This window comes from Salvelinus sp. IW2-2015, linkage group LG20 (assembly GCF_002910315.2).
Source record: "Salvelinus sp. IW2-2015 linkage group LG20, ASM291031v2, whole genome shotgun sequence".
NCBI lineage: Eukaryota > Metazoa > Chordata > Actinopteri > Salmoniformes > Salmonidae > Salvelinus > Salvelinus sp. IW2-2015.
The window spans coordinates 33,508,121-33,532,614 of NC_036860.1; the positions used below are offsets into that span (position 1 = coordinate 33,508,121).

Below are 24,494 nucleotides of genomic sequence, written 5' to 3' on the forward strand. Positions count from 1 at the left end.
AAAACACTCTGAAGTTTCCAAAACTGTTTTAAGTATGTCTGTGAGTATAACAGAACTCATATGGCAGGCAAAAACCTGAGAAAAAAATCCAAACAGGAAGTGGAAATTCTGAGGCTGGTCGATTTTCAACCAAGATCCTATTGAAATCACAGCGAGATATGGATGAGTTTGCACTTCCTATGGCTTCCACTAGATGTCAACAGTCTGTAGAACCTGTCTGTTTTAAAAGACTAGTTGATCATTAGAAAACACTTTTGCAATTATGTTAGCACAGTTGAAAACTGTTGTCCTGATTAAAGAAGCAATAAAACTGGCCTTCTTTAGACTAGTTGAGTATCTGGAGCATCAGCATTTGTGGGTTAGATTACAGGCTCAAAATGGCCAGAAACAAATAACTTTATTCTGAAATGTGTCAGTCTATTCTTGTTCTTGCCAAGAAACTGAAGATCTGGTATAACACTGTGTCTGGTATAACACTATATAACACTTGGCAATTTCTCGCATGGAATAGCCTTCATTTCTCAGAACAAGAATAGACTGACGAGTTTCAGAAGAAAGTTATTTGTTTCTGGTCATTTTGTTGCTTCTTTAATCAGAACAACAGTTGACAGCTGTGCTAACATACTTGCAAAAGGGTTTTCTAATGATCAATTAGCCTTTTAAAATTATAAACCTGGATTAGCTAACACAACGTGCCATTGGAATACAGGAGTGATGGTTGCTGATAATGTAGATATTCCATAACAATTCTGCCGTTTCCAGCTACAATAGTCATTTACAACATTAACAATGTCTACACTGTATTTCTGATCAATGTGATGTTATTTTAATGGACCAAAAAAAATAGCTTTTCTTTCAAAAACAAGGAAATTTCTAAGTGACCCCAAACTTTTGAACGGTAGTGTATGTGAAAATGGCGCGTTGCTATGAACTGTGATTAAAAAGATACAAGGAAAGGTTTTTTTTAAATGCCTTGGCAGCAGCTAAAAGGGATCCCTAATAAATACAAAAATCTCATAACATTTGTTTTTGAAATGTTTTAACTTCGGGTGATGTCATCGGGTATAATTATTTACTTTACATATTTTTTCTACAAAACTTAAAAAAGCAGAGTTTTCACACTGTTATTGTGTTGGAGATAATGACAATGAAGTTGAAAAGTGGTGGATTTGCCCTGTTGGTCTCAGGTTGACATTGAGGTAGGGTAAACTGCTCCTATATCTGCAGTTAGGTCTGGCCTAACTCTTATAACAATGTTTATAAGAGTTAGGCTCTTATAACAATGTTTGTTTGGAAGTGCATTTGACTTAAGACAAATAAAATACTCTAGAATGTTTTCTGCAAGAAATTTTCTATTGATTATTTACTTTCTAATCCATTTCCTTAATTGGCTGAAATAAAATTGCTTTGACCCCAACCCTGAGCTGACTACTAGTGGTGTACTGACCTGTTGGCTCTCCTGGTACGATGGTGGAGGAACGCTCTGAGTGGCCATCATTGTTAGTGCTGGGGACACATGTTGCATCATGGGACAGATTCACATGGAGACCTGCAGGGGGACACAAACACACATAGTGTTAAGAGTACATTATCGCCTCACGAGTGGCGCAGTGGTCTAAGGCTGTGCCACTAAAGATTCAGGGTTCGAGTCCAGACTCTGTCGCCGTTGGCCGCGACCGGGAAACCCATGGGGCGGCATACAATTGGCCCAGCGTCGTCCGGGTTAGGGGAGGGTTTGGCCGGCAGGGATGTCCTTGTCCCATCGCACGCTAGTGACTCCTGTGGCGGGCCAGGCGCCGTGCATGCTGACACAGTCGCCAGGTGTACGGTGTTTCCTCCGACACATTGATGCGGCTGGCGTCTGGGTTAAGTGGGCACTGTGTCAAGAAGCAGTGCGGCTTGGTTGGGTTGTGTTTCGGAGGACAGACGGCTCTTGACCTCATCGATGAGACAAGACTGTAACTACCAATTGGATACCATGAAATTGGGGTGAAAAGGAGGTAAAAAAATCTATAATAAATAAATGAGTACATTATCATTTAAACATCAGGTGTTTGTCTCCTGAGTGGCGCAGCGGTCTAAGGCACTCTGAGTGCAAGAGGTGTCACTACAGTCCCTGGTTTGAATCCAGGCTGTATCACATCCGGCTGTGATTGGGAGTCCCATAGGGTGGCACACAATTGGCCCAGTGTCTTCCGGGTTTGGCTGGGGTAGGCTGACATTGTAAATAAGAATTTGCTCTTAACTGACTTGCCTAGTTCAAATATATATATATATATAAGAAGTGGCTAATTGCTGGTCCAGGGTCAGGCCCTGTATTCATAAAGCATCTCAGAGTAGGAGAGCTACAGTTATGCTTTTTAGACCATGATGAATAAGACTACATTGACAGGGGGGGACATGATCCTAGATCAACACTCCTACTCTGGGAAGTGTTATGAACACCCAGGTATTTACCTAATCAGCTTTAGTGGGTGGTTTATCCGTGCTACTTTCACTTTTACCATGCTTGGTGCGTTTCTATGTACACTGTACAAAAATATAAATGCAACATGCAACAATTTCTAAGATTTTACTGAGGTACAGTTCATGTAAGGAAATCAGTCAATTGAAATAAATAAATGAGGCCCTAATCTATTGTTTTCAGATGACTGGGAATACAGATATGCATCTGTTGGTCACAGATACTTTAAAAATCCATCAAATCAAATCAAATGTTATTAGTCACATGTGCCGAATACAACAATACCTTACAGTGAAATACTTAATTACAAGCCCCTAACCAACAATGTAGTTTAAAAAATATGAAAAAGAATAAGAAATAAAAGGAACAAGTAATTAAAGAGCAGCAGTAAAATAACAATATACAGGGGGTACCGGTACAGAGTCAATGTGCGGGAGCACCGGTTAGTCAAGGTAATCGAGGTAATATGTACATGTAGGTAGAGTTATTAAAGTGACTATGCATAGATAATAACAGAGAGTAGCAGCAGCGTAAAAGGGCGTGGGGGGGGGTAATGCAAATAGTCTGGGTAGCCATTTGATTAGATGTTCTGGAGTCTTACGGGTTGGGGTAGAAGCTGTTTAGAAGCTCTTGGACATAGACTAGCACTCCGGTACTACTTGCCGTGCGGTAGCAGAGAGAACAGTCTATGACTTGGGTGGCCTGGAGTCCTTGACAATTTTTAGGGCCTTCCTCTGAACACCACCTGGTATAGAGGTCCTGGAGGCAGGAAGCTTGGCCCCAGTGATGTACTGGGCCTATTCGCACTACCCTCTGTAGTGCTTTGTGGTCCAGAGGCTGAGCAGTTGCCATACCAGGCAGTGATGCACCAGTCAGGATGATCTCAATGGTGCAGCTGTAGACCTTTTTGAGATCTGAGACCTATGGCAAATCTATTCAGTCTCCTGAGGGGAATAGGTTTGTCGTGCCTCTTCACGACTTCTTGGTGTTGCTTGGACCATGTTGTTTGTTTGTGATGTGGACACCAAGGAACTTAACCTCTTATGGCTGCAAGGTGAATATTGAAAAAACTGGAAAATATGTGCACATTTTCAACGGCCTCCTAAGAAACTTTTTATTTAACAATAGCTTATATTTACTACTGTTGGATAGATAACAGTCATATTTCTAAAAAGGTTTGAAATTATTTCTCTAAGTCGAACAGAATTTTTTACAGCCATTTTCCCAGCCGAATTGAGTTTTCCAAAATTGCGATGTGTGTCTTTAGACCTTGTCTAATAAAGGTCATTAGACTTGGACCGTAGAAACACGTCACACTCCTTCATCAGGGTGTAATGCGGAAGTGAGAATTGAAAGCAGTCGAATATCTCGTCCATGACTGAATACACACACTTCTTGTGAGACCTGCGCAGTTAAAAAAAAATTCCGGGGCGCGAAGCATAATTTGGTCTCGGCTACTGGAAGAAGGTCGATAACGGTGAATATGATCTCTGACTTCGATATTATTTGATACATGTCACAATTCATCTAAAGTATGTTTTTTCAATATACTTTAATTATATTATTGCAATTTATCTGGGACTTTTAGATGTGATGAGACGGAAGAATTTTTTGAAGAAAGACAGATTAGCGCCGCAATGCTATTGTGCTTGCTAACCAAAGAGGGAAATAGTTCGTTCTGGAAACCCAACTAAAGACTCTACTGGACATTGGACCGTTACAACATTCTTGATGGAATATCAACAAGATAGGACCCAATTTGGGATGCTTTTTCATATATCTGTCGAACTGTTGTATGCTAACTGTGCTAGGCTAGCGCTTGACTTATGCTAGTGTTGTTCTTATGCTAGCTTATGTTGTTAGCTATTAACGATATATTGTGTTTTCGCTGTAAACACTTCAAAAATCGGAAATATTGGCTTTATTCACACGATATCTGTCTTTCATTAGCTATCCACCATATGTTTTCTGAAATGTTTTATGAGGTGTAATTAGTAGTCGACGTTGGTGTATGTATTTCTCCTGGCTACTCCCGTCTTTGGCGACTTTAGCTATGTGGTAGCATTTATGGTAGCATCAATGTAAAACTGATTTATAGCTAAAATATGCACTTTTTATGAACAAAACCATAGATTTATTGTGTACATGTTATATGACTGTCATCTGAGGTAGTTTTTCTGGGTTCTTTAGGTTGGTTTAGTTTATTTCGGTTGGTTTGTGCATGCTACTTGAATCATATTCCATAATCATAATCATAATTCCACTTTTGTATTTGGTGGTGAGCTAACATAAATATATGTGGTGTTTCTCTGTAAAACATTTAAAAATCGGACATGTTGGCTGGATTGACAAGATGTTTATCTTTCAAATGCTGTATTGGACTTGTTAATGTGTTGAAAGTTAAATATTTTAAAAAAATAGATTTTGAATTTCGCGCCCTGCACTTGCAGTGGCTGTTGTCATATTAATCCGACGTCGGATGCAGCCTGTAAGGTTAAAGCTCTCAACCTGCTCCACTATGGCCCCGTCGATGAGAATGGGGGTGTCAGTCATCCTTTTCCTGTAGTCCACAATCATCTCCTTTGTCTTGATCAGGTTGGGGGAGGTGCGTGGATCAGAAACCAGTATCTGGTATGAACCATTTGCCTCGTGCAGCATGACACATCTCCTTCGCATACGTTGATCCAGAAAATGATTAACTTGCTGTACAGTAGTGTAAAATGCATCTTGTGTGAGAATGAGTGCGCAGCAGTTGTCTGGTTTGTACTGCACCAGACAACCGCCAGGTGCTGCTATGATATCTCTCTCTTCTCTCTCTCTTCTCTTTTCTCTCTCGTAAAATGCTAAACTACAAAGCACCTCACAAAGTGCAAAAGCAATGGCAAAATGGACCTACAACAGATGCAACATTACAGAACAGGTGACATTATAATAACACTTAACAAGATAACACACAATAAGGGATCCAGTGCCCTTGTTTTCCTCATGTATGTGGATGGTAGGTTGTAGTTATTGAAACCAAGCCAACCAGTGTCCAATTAAAGCTCCAGTCAGTGGACTAATTGCTATTGTCCAGACCTGGAGGGGTCCCGCAGGGTTTGTGTACTGTACTGATGGAGTTATAGGGTCTCTAGAGTTAACACACACACCATGCACAGCAAGAAAAACATACACGTGCGCGACCACACACACACACACACACACACAACCACCACCACACACACACACACACACACGCACCACAACAACACACACACACACACACCACACACACACACCACACACACAGACACTATTCCCATGTATGGCACAGCATCAGTGGAACAGCATGTATAGTCATGAGCATGAAGGTCCCTTTGGATGGTAGGGTATGAATCACATTAATTGCTGGTGTGGTTACAGGAAGATTGGGAGCGGTACTGTGGAATAGATGATACAGTATCTGTCATGCTTACTAAGAAGTCTGAACTTGGCAGGTATAATTGTTAACAGCCAGAGAGGTCTAGGAGTTAAATCAGATTGAGATTGTGACTCATACCAAAACAAGGCTAGACACAGGGAGTCGCATTGGACTGAACCATTTCAACTCTATTTTACAGGCAGAAAGGGCAAAAACAGGGCACAAATACCCATGCTTCCATGCAAATAACTGAGACATTGTAAAATATCAGATGTAGGATCTCAATTTGAGCCAGTTTGCCACAGTAGGAACATAATCTTGCAGCAGCAGGAAATGTGAATTATTATGTGGATTATAATTACGCCTAATGGACATTTTTGTAGGGGTTGATACATGTTTCCTAAGGGAAAATCAAATAAATTACAAACTTCAGAAGCATTTTTAAACCTCAAATGCTACAAGTTTAAAATGTCCTGCATTACAGGAAAGATATTCTGCAACAGGGTGGTCAAATTTAGATCCTACATCTGTATATTATACCCAGTCACCATTTCCATAAAGAATTCCCCTGCTCTACTCTGAATAGGAACAGTGTCTTTGAGTTTGAGGGGACACAAGTGCACAAGACAGCACAAGGACCCAGACAGCCAGACAAGAGAGGAAATGGTGCGAACGGCTTCTCATCTCTCCCCCAGACACAGACAAGGAGACACAGATGACGGGCGTGCTCCACCAGTGAGCTCATCCCATCCTATCCTAGGACCCGGCCTGGCACCAACGTGTGTGGAAAAGTGCCCCGGGAGGCTCTAAAACACAACCACCCGTCAACTCAGCCAGCCCCCCACATAACTCAACACAACATCTTGCTAATGATATTATTAACCCACTATCGACACCTATGTCCTCCAAATGGTTCGCATCTCACCTCACATCTTCTAAGGCATTTTTGTACAACCACCCCCAGAATGGATCCTGGCTCTGAAATTGCACATTTTAGTTAATCTGACGAGCTCTGGTCCAAATCATACAAATTGAGGATGATGGGTGTGATTATACTGATTTATCTTCCTGGCTTGTGTTCTCGTTCCAAGTGGTGTCACCTGAAAGGTATGTCCCCTTTTATTGGTCCTCATTTTAATTGCAAATGCAGGGTTGGTAATTAAACGGAAAATGACACAGTAGGAACATAATCTCGCAGCAGCAGGAAATGTGAATTATTATGTGGATTATAATGAGGGTTACCTAGTGGTTAGAGCATTGGGCCAGTAACCGAAAGGTTGCTGGATCGAATCCCTAAGCTGACAAGGTAAAAATCTGTCGTTCTCTCCCTGAACAAGGCAATTAACCCACTGTTTCCCGGTAGGCCGTCATTGTAAAATAATAATTTGTTCTTAACGGACTTGCCTAGTTAAATAAAGGTTTAAATAAAAAAAACAAAAAAACATTTAAAGACTAAAAGATAAATCAATTCCAATTATTACACAGGTTTTTAAGTGGTCTATCAAGTCTCCCATTCCTCAAGGAATGCAGTAGGCTACCTAACACAACCACATTACATGCACCCGTAAATACACACACACACGTACATGTACGCACAAACACACACACTCTGGGGGACAACCAAGTGGTCAATCAACAAGACCTGTATTTTTATCGGGTCAAATATAACACCCAAATGGAAAACAAAACATTCCTTGTAGAATGGTAGGGACACATTTTCCCCTTTCCCAAAGCACCGCTGGTCAGTACCAGTAAGTAATTCCACTTTAAGACCGTCACTGGACCAACTATGAGAAATATGGCTACACCATAAACCACTAAGTACGTGCCAGTTGTTTGAGGACCCAATGTAGGAAAGGTTATGTGTTTAACAAAGAGCACACCACAAATATGTCCATTCTAACGCGTACAACTGGCCTACATCATATTGACACAAAGCCTGTCAGTGGCCTAACCACAGTTCGACACCATTACCCTTAGTATTGATAGAAAATCCATATCCGGTCACATCTTACTGTATACCATCCACACCTTCTCCAATCCAACCCGTTCAGATCTGTGATTACTTAAAGGAAGGTAGGAAGGAACGAAAGAAGGGTACATTTCTGAGGTATTCGAACAGAGCCCATGTCTAACTGTGTGGCACGAACGTTACGTTCGATCGATGAGCCTTAACAGGAGGCCTACTGCTCCTTGAGAGCCTTGGCTGAGGAAAGGTAAAAGATGTCATCGATAATTCTTGACATGACCTCGGACAACAATCGTTAGCTCCTGGGTCCAGGCTATTGATGAGGCTGGCTGGGGAGGGGGAAAGCATTACAGTGTCAAAGCTGCTCATGTAGCTGGCTGGCTCGGAATTTCTCGGTTTCTGCAAAAAGAAAATATTGTCACTCTCTCCCTATCTCGTTTTCTCGAACACTTGCGCCCAAACACGTACACACACATACACACACCACCACACACAAAATACACACACATACACACACACATTCCTGTTCCTCTTTTGATAAGACTGAGTCAGCTTTCTACCAAATGTCAGCCGCGGTATTTAAACAATGAACTCCCCCACCAAAAARAAACAGTTAAATAAGAAGAGAGACTACAACCACAACATTTGCTTGAGCCAAAGGGCTGCCTTCCCCCCCTTTCCATTTTCTCCATCCCGTGACCGAGTTTCCTGGTTACGGACATGACCTGGAAATGCAATGAATAACATTTGCTTCGGAGGTGACACGTAGCCCAAATATCATGCATCTTAATGTCCTAAGTCATAGCAATAACACAGATGAATATGGGTATCCAATTACTGCTCATTCTTAAAGGTAGATTTGCAATGCAAAAGGTAAGAGGAGAGGAGGCCTTGGTGGGTATTCACCATGTGAGAGAGAAGGGCTTGGCAGGAGGTAATGAGGTTGGGGAAGGGGAAGGGGGCACCACACACACTTTTGCGCACACACACACACACGCTAACACACTTACAAAATCGTACACACACACACGCACACAAACACACATCCCTTCGGTATAACCAACGTCATGACATATAAGTGGGCACCACACACATATACCCCACACCGTACAGCCCGAGGCGGGTGGGCCCAACAGCGGTCCTCCGGCCTCATAGCCCCCGGGCTAGGAAGAGGCTCACATCACGGGGCCAAGCCTTCTTCAATCTCTCCCAGTCTCCTTACTTAGCATTCATCCTATTACCATTCGAAAGACACACACACATCGACATTCACACACACGCACACACTCAGACACACGCACACACACACAAAATGTGGGGGTAATACCTCAGAAGCCCAATGTGGATGGTTTTGATGCTGTCGCTTGGTGAAGGACGATCATAGACATTGTTAAAGACATAAGTTCAGCAGAGGTCACTGCACAGATACTGCTGAGGGAGAGACTTTGTTGCAGATTGATTTGTTTTGTTTCACCCTCGATGGTGAAATTGTATCGATGAATCCAGCAAAGAACTGTAGAAGTTAATTAACTCATGTCTGACACGTTTGCACAGTGCAATAATGTCCATTGAATTTTGGGTAACACTATCTATGAACCACCTGTTTATAATGCCACATAGTGCAATATAAGGCTTCTTATAAGCATTCATAATAGCTCACAGCTCATTTTAACACCTTTTATGAATGCATTAAGGCTATAGATTCATTCATGCATCAAACAAAAAGCATAATGCATTATAAATTATAAAGACGAATAGTTCCTTATAAGACCCTATATGAATGCATGAGTGCATATAATGCAGTTATAAGTCAGGTGACTCACAGAAAGTGTTTCTGAATGTTCACTTCCCACCCTTTCATACAAYCCAGACAAAATGACCTTGAATGATAAGTGCTACTTCCTAGTGACATAGTTCTTTAGTAGATTTTGTGATAATGTCCTTCATGGATTTAAATGTGCCACATAAACATAAAAAACACCCTACCATTTCCCAGGAGTATTTTCCGTCCATATACAACAGCATCAGTCGCCCAATCTGACTCCAATTCTTGTTTTCTTTGTATTTATGCAAATGATTGTTTGGATATTACAGATTCAGATGTGATTGCATTCTGTCCTGCTTTTTAAAATTAGATTAAAGATTCGACTATGGATGTTGATGAGACTACTACAGTGTGGTGAAATTTGTGTAATTCCCTAAAGGCGAATGGTTCGCATGCAAATAACCTTATTAGCATATCTAAAAGCTCTTATTATAATTAGGTTGTTTTTTTTCTAAATAGGGAACACGTTACCCTGGGATGAAAAAGAGAGGAATATACATGTTTCACAGAAAATTGCAAAACCTAAAAACTGTATAAAATCTGGATAAAGTGCAGACGCGCGTTCAACAGGGGAAATAATTCACGAACGTTAGCTAACATTAATAATAATAATTTATCGGATTTATATAGCGCCTTTCCACCTACAGTAGGTGCTCAAAGTGCTTTACATAGTCTGAGGTGAAACACTCACCTCTTCCAACACCAATATGTAGCACTCACTTGGGTGAGTGCCATTTTTTGTGCCAAAAAGCTCACCACACACCAGCTATCATGGTGGAGTTATATATGTTTATTAAGAATGAGGGGGTGATTAGGTGGCCATGATGGAATGGGGCCAGGTTTGAAATTTAGCAATGACACCGGGGTTAACACCCATACTCTTACAATAAGTGCCATGGGATTTTGTATGACCACAGAGAGTCAGGACACCCATTTAACATCCCATCCGAAAGAAGGCACCCTACGCAGGGCAATTTCCCCTTCACTGCCCTGGGGCATTGGGATCTCCTTAGACCAGAGGGATGAGGTCCCCCTACTGGCAACAACACGTCTGCCACGCTGATCCTCAACACTGGGGCCCCTCAGGGGTGTGTACTTAGTTCCCTCCTGTACTCCCTGTTCACCCACGACTACGTGGCCAAACAGGACTCCAACACCATCATTAAGTTTGCTGACGACACAACAGCGGAAGGCCTGATCACTAACAACGATGAGACAGTGTGGTGCCAGGACAACAACCTCTCACTCAATGTGAGCAAGACAAAGGAGCTGATCATGGACTACAGGAAAAGGCTGGCCGAACAAGCCCCCATTAACATCGACGGGACTGTAGTGGAGCGGGTCAAGAGTTTCAAGTTCCTTGGTGTCCACATCACCAACAAACTATCATGGTCTAAACACACCAAGACAGTCGTGAAGAGGGCACGACAAAACCTATTCCCCCCCAGGAGACTGAATAGATTTGCCATAGGTCCCCAGATCCTCAAAAAAGTTCTACAGCTGCACCATCGAGAGAATCCTGACCGGTTGCATCACCGCCTGGTATGGCAACTGCTCAGCATCTGACCGAAAGGCGCTACAGAGGGTAGTTCGTACGGCCCAGTACATCACTGGGGCCAAGCTTCCTGTCATCCAGGACCTATATACTAGGCAGTGTCAGAGGAAAGCCCAAAAAATTGTCAGAGACTCCAGTCACCCAAGTCATAGACGGTTTTCTCTGCTACCGCACGGCAAGCGGTACCAGAGCACCAAGTCTAGGACCAAAAGGCTCCTTAACAGCTTCTACCCCCAAACCATAAGACTGCTGAACAATTAATCAAATGGCCATCGGACTATTTACATTGACACCCCCCCCCATCTATTTGTTTTGTACACTGCTGCTTCTCGCTGTTTATTATCTATGCATTGCCACTTCACCCCTACCTACATGTACAAATTACATCGACTAACCTGTACCACCGCACATTGACTCGGTACCGGTACCCCCTGTATATAGCCTTGTTATTGTAATTTTATTGTGTTACTTTTTATTCTTTTTTACTTTAGTTTATTTTGGTAAATATTTTCTGAACTCTTTTTTGAACTGCACTGTTGGTTAAGGGCTTGTAAGTAAGCATTTCACGGTAAGGTCTACACCTGTTGTATTCGGAGCATGTGACAAATAAAGTTAGATTATTTTATTTGAACACCACTTCCAGCAGCATCTGGTCTCCCATCCAGGATCGACTCTGCTTAACTACAGAGGCAAGCCAGCAGTAGGTTGCAGGGTTAACCTAAAAAGGTTTGCCACTGTTATTTGACAGATACAGTAGATCAAAGGTCTATTTGTTACTTCAGTGGCAAAGCTTATAGGGAAAATATAATATAATATTGGAATATCTAGCAGGTGAACTACGGTATAAGAGTAATTTAATTCCAGAGCTCTGTTGATGACACCAATCAAAATAGGCAGATTATTTCAGAGTAGATTGACATTTTCAATCAAACTTACTGTGCACCGAAATACATTAATGCATTAGCCAGCCTAATAAAGACCATCTAGATGGTGTTCTTTGAGTATTGACATTATTTTCCAGGTGAATTGGAAAACATTCAACCTATATGTTCCTTTCTGTTTTGAAACATTTAGGCATGTTTTTTCCTCTCTCCCTTCCTCCCTTATAGACTTTCAAATCCAGTCAAACAACACTTTGAGGGACTTCCATTTGGAGATCTTCAGTGCATCCTCCTACACACCACATWGCTTTCATTCTGTGAGTTGTGCTAAGCCGGCTCTGAATGTACCAGCATCTTGATGTTATTAGCCCGATGCAGGGCCGAGCAGGCAGCGTGTCCCGCGGTTGACACACAGCAGTCGCATTTCCTCCCTAAGCTGATAAAAATCTGAATATTTAAGGCTGAAAATTCTGCCTGAAATTGGAACTCCTGAGCTCGGCGAGAGGAGCGTAATCTTCAAAAGTTTGCTGTCTTCAAATCGTTTCCGTGGCCCTCTCTCTCTTCTTCTTCTACTCTCATGTTCACAGGCGATACGCCGGTTGTAACATTGTGTGGRTTATCTGCTATTGCATCTGCAAGGCCGTTTTAAAATGGATACCTCCTTATCGGTGGACGTGTGAGTGAGCGAGGCCACAACTTTAGGTGATGGTTGTGGTACATGACAAATATTGTAACTAAGTGACATGGATGGTGTAATACACGTGGGCCCTACCTCAGATGAATCATGTACAAGCCTGTCCTGCTGTTCAAGCTTAATAATTGAATTAAAAAAATATACATCATATACATTTTTAACATTGAATGTGATTCAACCAGTGGCTGGTCGGTGTCATTTATTAAGATATAAAGAAAATATATGGGCCTTATTTCTATTACATCATATTAGATGACTGTCATTCATATTCCATTCACCCAGCTCAATTTAACATCCATAGGTTTAGCCCACTAGATGATACTCAAATTTTCCCTTTACCCATCATGAGGTTGCTACAATCTAGCCTACAAATAAAAGTTTACAACGTAGGTGCACAGGTCGAGAGAAATTAGAGTAATTAAGGTGACAGACAGTGACACATTCAATACCGCCTTGTACACTCTTGCCCAAATCTAGCTGATCTAGGGTGTAGTCATTAGTCCAACAGTTGCAAACAAGTTTCTATTGGACAAATTCAGGTATGTTTATCCCCGTTTCGTTCCGTTTGCTTCTGTTTAAGAAAAGTTTTTCAACAGAATCAAAACACTCCTGATCACACGCAAACACAGAACTAGCAGCCAAATATAAACCGCATGATCACTTTGCTCATTGTATATATAATTCCTTCTCGCATCTACGCTCTCTCCTCTTCTCACCTTTTCCCTTCACTTGTGGACTTCAGTGCACAATACAACAGCTGTCTGTGACCAGGCAAAAAAAACTTTCCAAGCCAAACTTTCATACCATAACCGCTAACCACAGCCTACATCGTTGTCACCATATTAAGGTCATAGTCAACATATAGTAGCTACTAGAACTAACGCGCTAGTAAACCCGATACAATCATGCAGTACAGTATACAGCAAGCAATTTAGCAGTTACACCGGCGGGCCTCGGTGGCAATAAATTAATAAAGCCAAAAGCTTACCTTGGAAGAGTTCCAGTGTTGGATAGCATTAGACAGCTAGCGTTGGATAGCATCCCTCTCTGTTTTAACTGGGTATTTGAGTAGGCTAAACTAGTTAGTTAAGTAAGTGAAAGTGAAAGTAAAAGATATATATGCTACGAAATATAGTTAGCTCTCTCTGTCTTTAATTCGTTTTTCTGTCAACTACTCACCACATGTTATGCACTGCAGTGCTAGCTGTAGCTTATGCTTTCAGTACAAGACACATTTTCTGACCTTTTGATTGGGTGGACAACGTGTCAGTTCAAGCTGCAAGAGCTCTGATAGTTTGGAGGAAGTCCTCTGGAAGTTGTCATAACTACTGTGTACGTTTATGGAAGGGGTCTCCTAGGTTTTTTTATGTTTCACTTGTTTAACTTTTTTATTCACGATAAAAATTGCTATTTTCCCAACACCCCGGCCTATCCACTGGCTTAAAAAAATCAGTCGGGATCTTAAGCACTTACAAATTCATAACATATTGTACAGTACGAATTGGAATTTGTAACTTATCATAAAATATATATATTTTTGCAGTAACATATTGTACAAAATGGATGATGTAGTACACAATTGTGCAGAATCTTCTGGGACCCGTTTTGCCTTGAGCAGTACTTTCAAAACTCCTGGCGGAAATTACACAATCTCTGGAGCGTTACTTTAAGGGGAGCATGACTCTGTGTCCCGTGCCCTTAGTTCAACTTCAAACACCTTTAGACAACAGCTTTTAGAGTGAATATTAGGTATACAACACCTAACATTGACACCGAGGTTAAATCAAGAGTTTGCAAGGTTGACATGAGTTAAATGAACGGCCAGTGCCATGCCATGCCATGCCCTGCTTGGTGCCACCGGAGGGTGAGGGCACATTGTGTAGAGGTATTGGCAGGCATGTGGAGGGGAAGATTAAGAGCACCTAGTCATCTGCATGCAGAGGATTCCATCTCTCTATCCTCCTTCCATCCCTCTATCCCTCCCCCTACAAAGGACAAGCGACGGGGAATATTTGAGGAGAGCGGCAGGGGGCTAATGAGTGGGGGGGGGTTATCAGGTGTGTGGGTGGATGTAGAGGAGGTAGAATGGTTGGGATGCGCAGCTTTGATTGTCAGCAGATTCCTGGTGGAGATGGTTTGAGGCCCCCTCGTCAGGGTCTGGATGAGCCGCCGAGGGGGGTCAGACTATTATAGCAGGTGGAGGAACCAGGGCAAGGTGGATGACATGTGTGGAGGCGGTAGGGAGAAAGACCTTCACCCCATAAGGGTGTTCGTTGGCAATGTGTGGTTGGACCCATGAGGAAACCGAAGGGTAACTAATACTTGGTTGAGCATAATGAGAGATTGGTCCACAAAGTCTAAAAACTGTCTGAAAGATAGCTAGGCTACTGAATATGCTAGCTAATTGAGATCCAGTTCATGCATGCTCCCTTTTTATTATTGAAATTATTGAAAAGTGAACAACTATTATCCCTATATACAGTTTCATTCCCTGCAACAATGAACCACTCCCCTCATTTTCTCTCTTCATCCAGATGTATTTTTCCTGTAAAATGGAAATCTGATAATTGTCCACAACCATTCCCAAGGGCCTGGTAATTACGATATCACTTGCTGATACCAAAAAAAAAAAACACAATTCAAACGATCACAGTGGGTATGCCATAAAGTTAGGGGGAAAAAACAGTGTCAGGGGCACTTGGAGAGCATGGAGAGCCGTCTAGAACACAAACCAGGCAGTGGGGAAGAAAGAGACAATAAAAAGTAGGCCAGAGCTCTGAAATGAGAGGGGCAAATAATGAGGGAGACGCTGGTGTTTGCTGCTCTTGGCACCGACAGCTGATGTTTGTCTTTGTGTCGGGGAAGGAGCCCAGCCGAATGGAATCCTTGGAAACACCAAACAATCCAATATTAAATTTCCTCTCTCAAATGCCACAGGGAGCGGAGGGGAGCATGTGTGGGGTGATGAGGGAGAGAGGGGGAGTGAGAAAGCCAGAACTAGAGAAAAAGAGAGAAAGGGAGTGTGAGAAAGGAAGAGACACAAGTAGATTAAGAAAGAGAGAGAAGGTAAGAGATGAAAGGAGCCAGATGGAGATATAGAGAGAGAGAGGAGAGAGCAGCCAACACCAAAGAGAACAGAGACATTGGGGACTCAGTATTACCAATGCTGTTTTAAAATGGGAAAAAATAGAAAATGCACAGCTATCATGAGCCAGCGATTAGAACTGAACAGGCAAGTTGCTGCAGGTGCATCAACAAGTCCCTTTGATATTTTAAGTAGAAATTGTGCACAAATGTAGCATTTTAAAAGCCTGTTATATTAAATAAAGTTCCCTTTAATATAGACCACATGGAAAAATCAGCCCCAGCCAAAAGGACATCTGGAGTGCATTAGAGCTCTGAGGACATTGGATCTCCCCCGAGCGGCAAGACTGGATGGGTGGCCCGCTCCACCATTTTAGCAACAGGCCCGACCCTTTGTGATTGATAGGGGGCCTGCCTGGAGGAGTCCCCGCACACTTAACACTCACACACACCGCACATGCCACACACTGCACACACTAAACACTCAAGTACAACATACCTCATATGCCACATTATATGTTGTAGGGTTCATACATGTAGTGTAAATGTAGTATTATATTTATCACTCACATAAGTGAACACTGCAAATGTCAGAAAGTGTGAAGTTAATACTCATGGGCACATTGCACACAGTTAACACTTTTAGAGTGTTGCACATATCACTCATTGCTAGATTCCTGAACTCTCAAAACTCATGCACGCACCACAACACAAATAACTTGAAAGAATTTGACAGTGTTATTATAAAAATGATTCGACAGATTCTTCACAAAGTTGCTACACTTCATTCTGCAGTCTTAATCAAAATTATACTGCACATAGAGACATTTTCTGTTTACAAGCAAACATCACGTTTAAGTGATGCACGCGTATCCTCACATCAAAAGCCCTGTAGCAGTATAGCTATACACTGATGTCGGGAACTTGACAAACTTAACAATGAGTGAATGATAACTATGAAAACACACAAGACTGATGGGTATAGCTATGCTCAATAAGTATATTATTCTAGCTCTATGGGTGATATTTTACCTTGCCTCGCTATCTTGCTAGCTAATCAATCCTCCGATGACAGCTGCCATGTTGTAGCCGCTAACCATCTGACTACGTATTTGTTAACTTGCAGCCCTTGCAGAAAAAACATGCATTTCACGTGAACACATGGGAAGTGTTCCAAAAAAAACATGTTTCCATTTGACCACATGATCTTATGTGAAGTTAATGTGATAGAAACTACAAGTGAAAACGGGATGACTTGTGAAGTGTTCCAAAAACAGATGTATTCACCTGATTTCAGATTGATTGATTTAACGTGAAATCAGGTGAAATTCACATGAAATGAATTTTCCGCATGTGAAATAATGTGTTTTTTCTGTAAGGGAGAAGCTGCATCTGAAGTTGTATTCAATCCAATGTAAACAAGCCCCTTTCTGATGTCTTTTAACAATGAGGCCGAGAAATGGGTCTATACTCTTGACTAGAACTTGGGGGATCATCATTCTCTCCATATGGAAGCAATGTGAAATGATGTTGAGAAACAACATACAATTGCTTCACTTCCAGATCATCAAAGCATTGCTTAAAGCATAATTTATGTTAGTTATTCTTAAGCTATATTTAATATACTGTGTATATGTCTTCCCTATACGTTTTCAGTATTCTTGACAGTGAGAAAATAATAATTTTTTCAAAAAGTTCAAAAGGATCCCCTCATTTCAAAGATATTGCCATCACTTGATTTGCCATTTCAAATCAATTGCAGCATCGGCCCAATTCACAGGAACTTTTCAGTGGCGTGCCACACACCACACAGACGAGGTTGATCCATATTTCACGTTTGAATATAAGATGGAAACGAAAGAGAGAGAGAAGAGGGGGGGGGGCAGATCAGCCTCCATGCCAGAAGATGGGGGAGAGGCAGACCGAGACAGACCGAAAAGAAAGGGAAGAAACATGCGACATTTAGAGTAAATGGCATCCAAAACCCTCTCCAATTATCTTTGCCAGCCACGCCAGCGAGACTGACTTAATTAAAATGACTTGAGAGGGAGGGGAGCGAAAGGAGCCGCCAGTGATTGAGGGGGCAAGGCGGGTATGTATCAGCGGCGAGCACAAAGCTTGGGCGTCGGGCGACTGCCGACCACACTCCCTTTTCAATTCTGACATCAAAAGAAAATAAAGAAATCATAATAAAAAAGAGAGGCCCTTGCCGTTTGGAGCCATGTAATTGCACTATTCAAATCCAATGTTTTTATCATCGTTCAGATATTCTATAGAAGAAATGTATTTATACAAAAAAAAGAGAGAATAAAACTGATTTTATTCCCCCTCCAAATCCCCCATAATCCTGTTGTGTCTTTCTGAGGCTGCCTCTGACGGTGACCTTTTTGCAGGGAGCCTGTTACCATAGAAACCCCTCCATTCTTTGTGAATTTCTGTCACCATTTAGGCAAAAGTGGTGACCTTAAGGTAAATAACGAGCATTCTGTTCCCCTCGTCTAAATCAAGTGTTGTTTGTGTGTCTTACTTTCCATATCGAGCTGCAGGTGACGCGTGAGGGCCTCTTCATTTAGAACAGAACAATAATCTTCTGACAATTGTTCATGTACCATAACAATAGATGATTGGATTCGCAATTTCCTTTTGTCTTAAACTGATTTCTGATTATCAGAATGTCCATGCCAAGTGTTTCTCCTTCCAGTTAAAGTGAAGCCCTGATTACCAGATACAGTGGCTCATGTGGCACCACATCTTGGTTAACACCTGTTACTCTTTCTGTTACTGTTTCTATTGTCTCCTCTGCTGATTTGAATCGTAACTCTATTAAACAAAACCCTACTTAGAGATGTTGTATATAAGAATGGTGTGTGGAAGTTTTATTCAAAAGTTTTTGGATGACCACAAACAGACTCAAATTCACAGGTTGATGGCCATTGCCTACCACAGTGTAAATAGCTTTGATGTGGTCTGCAGTTTGAGACTACAGTGTAACTGTTAGAGCAACAAACTTATCTGAACCAGCTGAATTCAAACAAAATAAACGTACTTACATAAAAAGCTATGTTTATTGAACTACAACGTATTATGAAAGAGCATGACTTTTCTTGGAATAGAGCTTGCTCAGTACAGTGTTTAATAAAACAAAAATACGTTTTGGCAAAGGGGTCAGGTTTTTGTTCTAATCACCACTGGTCAGAGTGTTGTATACAAGCCGGCACCCAATAAGTACAATTTGTTACGTTCTGCATATAGTGTTTCAGTCATTCAAACACTACCCCACTGCTTGTGGGGAATGCCTGAGCTAGGTGAGGGGTTGAAGAGAGAGAGAAAGAGAGAAGGAAGGGTGGGAAGGAGGAGGAGGGGGTTGGGTTAACATGACAACCGCTGTTTTGGCCGGGATAAAACCAAGCTTCTCTCTCACCCCTCCCTTCTCTCCTCATCCTCTTTTCCTCCTTCCTCTCCCTATCTCTCACTCTCTCCTTCCTATTCAGCTCTCACTCTTTCTCCCTCTCTCCGTCTCCCCACTTGGGGAGAGTCGCATTCCCCTGTGTTGAGCTCAGAGGCGAGCCGGAGCGCAACTCTCCTCTCAGTGGCAGGATTGTTCTCAGGGCTCTAGATCCTCCTCCGGTTGCCGTGGAGACCTCCATACCACAGCACTGACCCTGGAGGTTTGGGTCTGTTTTCCTCCAAGCAGGAGATTCTGGCAGCTGGAGGACAGCTGTTACTACCAGGGCCAGGCGTCAATCGGCTCCAGGCCTACAACCACCCACAACAAACACTGGGTACACACACTGAGTACACTGTCTTGTGTTGACGTAGTAAATCTTTTCTTAATCCTATTTTCTTAAAACTGCATTGTTGGTTAAGGGCTTGTAAGTAAGCATTTCACAGTAAGGTCTACACCTGTTCTATTCGGTGCATGTGACAAATACAATTTGATTTGATTTGAAACATTGAAATGTTCAATTGTCTTTTGAGGATGAAACGTGTCGTTTTTCACAACAAACAGATGCATCTTGTAATTGGGTTGTCTTTTGTGCAAATCACAATTTCTCTGTGAATGGACTTAGTAGCCTTAATACTCAATGGCGACAGAATGGAGCAAAGTCAGATTAGAAGCTAATGTTCAGTTCACAGTATACATTACACACTGGGACTAAATGCTCCTGTAGGTGAACACAATTCACTGTGTAATAGATTTTGGCAGGACCCTCTTACAGAGGAGTCAAAAGGCACATTGAGCTGAATCCCACAGCAGGACAACCGTAGCGGCATTAAGATGGTGCAGAGGATTAAAGTATGGGCAACTGATCCTCACCTGCAAGCTGCAATGTAGCTATTCCTAAAGTGGTTCTCCAAAATGGTGGACCAGCTTCACATGCATACCAAGGGCAGACTGATGACAGACGAGGGCATGTTCATATCTATTGCATGGGCATCACTACCAAATACATACATACTGTATACTGTACATGTCTGAGTTGGAAAACATCTCAACACATGATGCATCACATTGCTGTATATCAGCAGTGATTGGCTCTCACTCATCTCCACTTCATTCATTGCTGCTGAAAAAGCTATTCTCGTAGCACTTTGCATGCCCTCTTCTTGAGTTGAGTACTTTCCTTGTTTCTGAGTGCATCAAGTACTGCCGTATCCCACACTGCACAGAAGCACGAATACTACCCCAATCTCAGCGCAGCACTTTGAATGCTTCAACTGGGTATATCATCTGTCTGTTAGTTTCACCAGTACTCTTTTTGAAATGAGTTAATATATTAGTTAGTATCTATTGTACACATAGGTGATGAAAACATCAACTGTAATATTAGACTTGGTATTGATCTGCTTAACATCCCAGAGATAGATTGCAAGTGAAATGTTTTTTTAAATTATTGTTAAGTGCTACATAATTCAAGCCTAGAATACATTTTAACAACAAAGACATACAAACATTCTGAAGAAAACAAACATTTGACTATAATTCAAGTCTAGAAGAATTCAAGTCTATAATTCTAAATACTACAACAAGTCTAGAGGCCCAAAGACTTCCTATAAAACCTTCCACCCTTCAGGCCTGCCTTATCTTTCAACAACGCTCCAACATTTGTCTCTTTCTCTTGTATGTATGTTTTACAGGGATGGGGTAGGGGTTTGATGGCAAGGATCGAGTTATAGAGAGTTTTGCTGCTTCTTTTTTCTTACCAGGGTAAAACAAAAAGTGCATGCAGCCTACGCAGGGAGCTACGTTGCAGAGTCTTTTGGCTCTTCCTCTCCATCTGTTTTGTTTTCTTTCCATCGTCCCTTTTTGATGAGCTGGGTCTTCAGTCCCCCCAATAAAATCCCATTAGCTCTTAATGAAGTCGTGCTCGCAGCCTCTCGGCCTCACCTCATTTAGCACGATTGTCTGGCGGCCATTGGCATGGAGGCAATTACAGCCGCGCGGCGAGAGTAATTGGATATGCCGACAGGGGCCCCAAGAAATGGGGAATAAATAAAAAAAAATATTCAAACTAATAAGCTTCCATTCAGATGGTGGTATGGAGGAAGGAAGGGGTTGTGGCTAAGTTAAATCAACATAATTAGGGTTGCTGGGTTGGTGGGGAAACGAGAGCAGGGTTGGGTAGCTAGCAGGGTGAGGAGATGAAGGGGTTTCACTAAGGGATGATGGTTGAGATGGCAAGAACGATGGGATGGGAGATGGAGGAGGGGTAGCTAGCGTGCTGCTAACGCTAATGATGAAGGGCATACAGGTGAACTCGAAATTGACTGGCAAAAAGGATGCAAGAGTATATATCATAGGTGTACGTCAATTCGTTTTCTTTTTCCGTTTTGTCTAAATATTATATTTTTTCGTTCCATTATCGAAATGACAGCTAAATCGTTTAATTTCTTAGGAAAATGCCCTTATCCCAGGCGGCACACTAGGCTCACAGTGTCACAGATTCTCCACTAATACGGCATGATATTTACAGAGGTGCAGGTTCAATTGCTTTCTCTAGGGTATACAGTGCATTCGGGAAGTATTTAGACCCCTTGACTTTTTCCAAATTTTGTTACGTTACAGCATTAGTCTAAATGTATTAAATAAAAAGTTTTCCCTCATCAATGGGTGTTTCTACAACTTCATTGGAGTCCACATGTGGTAAATTCAATTGATTGGCCATTATTTGGAAAGGCACACACCGGTCTATATAAGGTTCCCCAATTCACAGCATGTCAGAGAAAAAAAACAAGCCATGAGGTCGAAGGAATTGTCCGTAGAGATCCAAGATAGGATTGTGTCTAGGCACAGATCTGGGGAAGGGTACCAAAAAATATCTGCAGCATTGAAGGTCCTGAAGAACACAGTGGCCTCCATCATTCTTAAATGGAAGAAGTTTGGAACCACCAACACTCTTCCTAGAGCTGGCCAAACTGAGCAATTGGGGGAGAAGGGCCTTGTTCAGGGAGGTGGCACCATCCCTACGGTAAAGCATGGTGGTGGCAGCATCATGCTGTTTTTTAGCAGCAGGAACTGGGAGACTCATCAGGATCGAGGGAAAGATGAACGGAGCAAAGTACAGAGAGATTATTGATGAAAACCTGTTCCGGAGCACTCAGGACCTCAGACTGGTGCGAACAGGACAGCAACCCTAAGCACACAGCCAAGACAATGCAGGTGTACCTTCGGGACAAGTCTCAGAATGTCCTTGAGTGGCCCGACCAGAGCCCGGACTTGAACCCGATCAAACATCTCTGGAGAGACCTGAAAATAGCTGTGCAGCGACGCTCCCCATCTTGCCTGACAGAGCTTGAGAAGATATGCAGAGAAGAATTGGAGAAACTCCCCAAATACAGGTGTGCCAAGCTTGTAGCATCATACCCAAGAAGCCTCAAGGCTTTAATCGCTGCCAAAGGCGCTTCAACAAAGTACTGAGTAAAGGATCTGAATACTTACGTAAATGTGATATTTCTGTTTAGTTTTTTTATACATTTGCAAAAATTTCTACAAACCTGTCTTTTGCTTTGTCATTTTGGGGTATTGTGTGTAGATTGATGAGGAAAAAACTATTTAATACATTTTAGAATAAGGCTGTAACGTAACAAAATATGGAAAAGGTCGAGGGGTCTGAATACTTTCCGAAATTGGATTTCCTTGTGGGATTGGAAATGTCAGCCTTCACTATTTAATTGTCTGTAAAGACAGTGGGAGGTGTCAGGTGCTTCAATCTAAAATACCTTAGTTGCCTCATCTGAGAGCGAGCATTTCAGATGTAGTCTGTTTAATGAGGTTGGCTTCCATCTCTGAATGTCTATGCTAACCTTGCTATGCATGTGTAAGATACTTCATATGTTCGATACCATTTGGTCAACAGGATACTGTACACAAGGAACTCATGGGAGTCCTAATGGCATTTCTTAAACAGTTGTAAGGACACATCTAAACATAAAACACAAACTTTGATTCCAACAATACTAAATGATCTGTAACTAACATCTACCTTTGAGATGCTTGTCATTGGCCACATGCTAATGCTAAAGCTAAAAATACAATTCCCTACCACCATTTATGTTGTCCTCCTTGATAAAAAAAGGGAAGAAACGAGAAAGCGGACTTCACACTGGAGAAATGAAATGAATTGAATGAAATGAAAGATCGAGAACATTGGGATCCAGTACTCTTGGCACATGGCGAGCCCCTCTTGGTGCCAGATGCCTGGGCATCTCCCCTGGCTCCCTCCCTCCCCCTCCCTCCCTAAGCTGAGCGACAGGTGGCAGAAACCTGATCACCAAGCACAGGCCTTCACCAGGGGCACCTCCGCCAGAACCGAGCAGCCTACCCACACCCTCCACAATGGGGGTAGAGGTGGCAGAGGACTGGATAGAACCAAACCCAAGAGGGAGTTAGAGGGATGCAGGCAGGGAGTGGGAGAATGGAGGAAGGAGGTGGTTACAATGGAGCCTTTGGCAAGCAACAATGCAGAGAGACTACAAGTCTATTGTGGGCGGTGTGCTCCTACAATAGTCGGGGAGTGTCTCCTGAGGGGGCATCCACCATAGCAGGGCCCCTCCCAGGCAGGGCCCCTCCCAGGCATCGCCTATGTTTAGACCTGGCCCCACCTGGTGACACTTCCCCTAAAACCCCACAACACACAGATATACAATGCAGGTAGACTTCTTGAGATTAAACACTGGGACTTACAGGGACATTTTGGTTACTGAAACCCATTTTTATTGCATGTAGTTTAACAGGCTCTATCTTTGTTAGGAATGACGACAAAGGGACCTAGAGAGGAAGACAATGTTTGTATTTGTATGTGTCTATCCATCATAGAATTATTCTATCATTGGTCATGATACTGGGAAAGCATATAGCAATGTCTAAAGGTTTCACATTAATCCATCCAGACCGGTGTGGATTGGGTGGACAGCACAGGAGGTTGGTGTTACCGTAATTGGGGAGGACTGGTTCATAGTGATGGCTGGAAAACAATAAATGGAATGGTTATCAAACTTAAACACACGATTTCCATGCGTTTGATACCATTCCATTCACTCCATTCCAGCCATTATTATGAGCCATCCTCCCCTCAGCAGCCTCCTGTGGTGGACAGCTGTGTTTATCAGGATCATATACTG

General features: G+C 42.3%; 1 protein-coding gene across 2 annotated transcripts in view; it reads right to left on the minus strand.

The window, feature by feature from the left end:
- The window catches only part of LOC111981497 (homeobox protein PKNOX2-like), a 108,322-nt gene that overhangs the window by 51,839 nt on the left and 31,989 nt on the right, over window positions 1-24,494 (minus strand). For both annotated transcript variants that reach the window (XM_070449354.1, XM_024012777.1), the window contains exon 3: window positions 1,448-1,549. In XM_070449354.1, coding sequence (XP_070305455.1) covers window positions 1,448-1,528 — 81 coding nt within the window. In that variant the 5' untranslated portion in view covers window positions 1,529-1,549. The remainder of the gene's footprint in view (window positions 1-1,447; window positions 1,550-24,494) is intronic.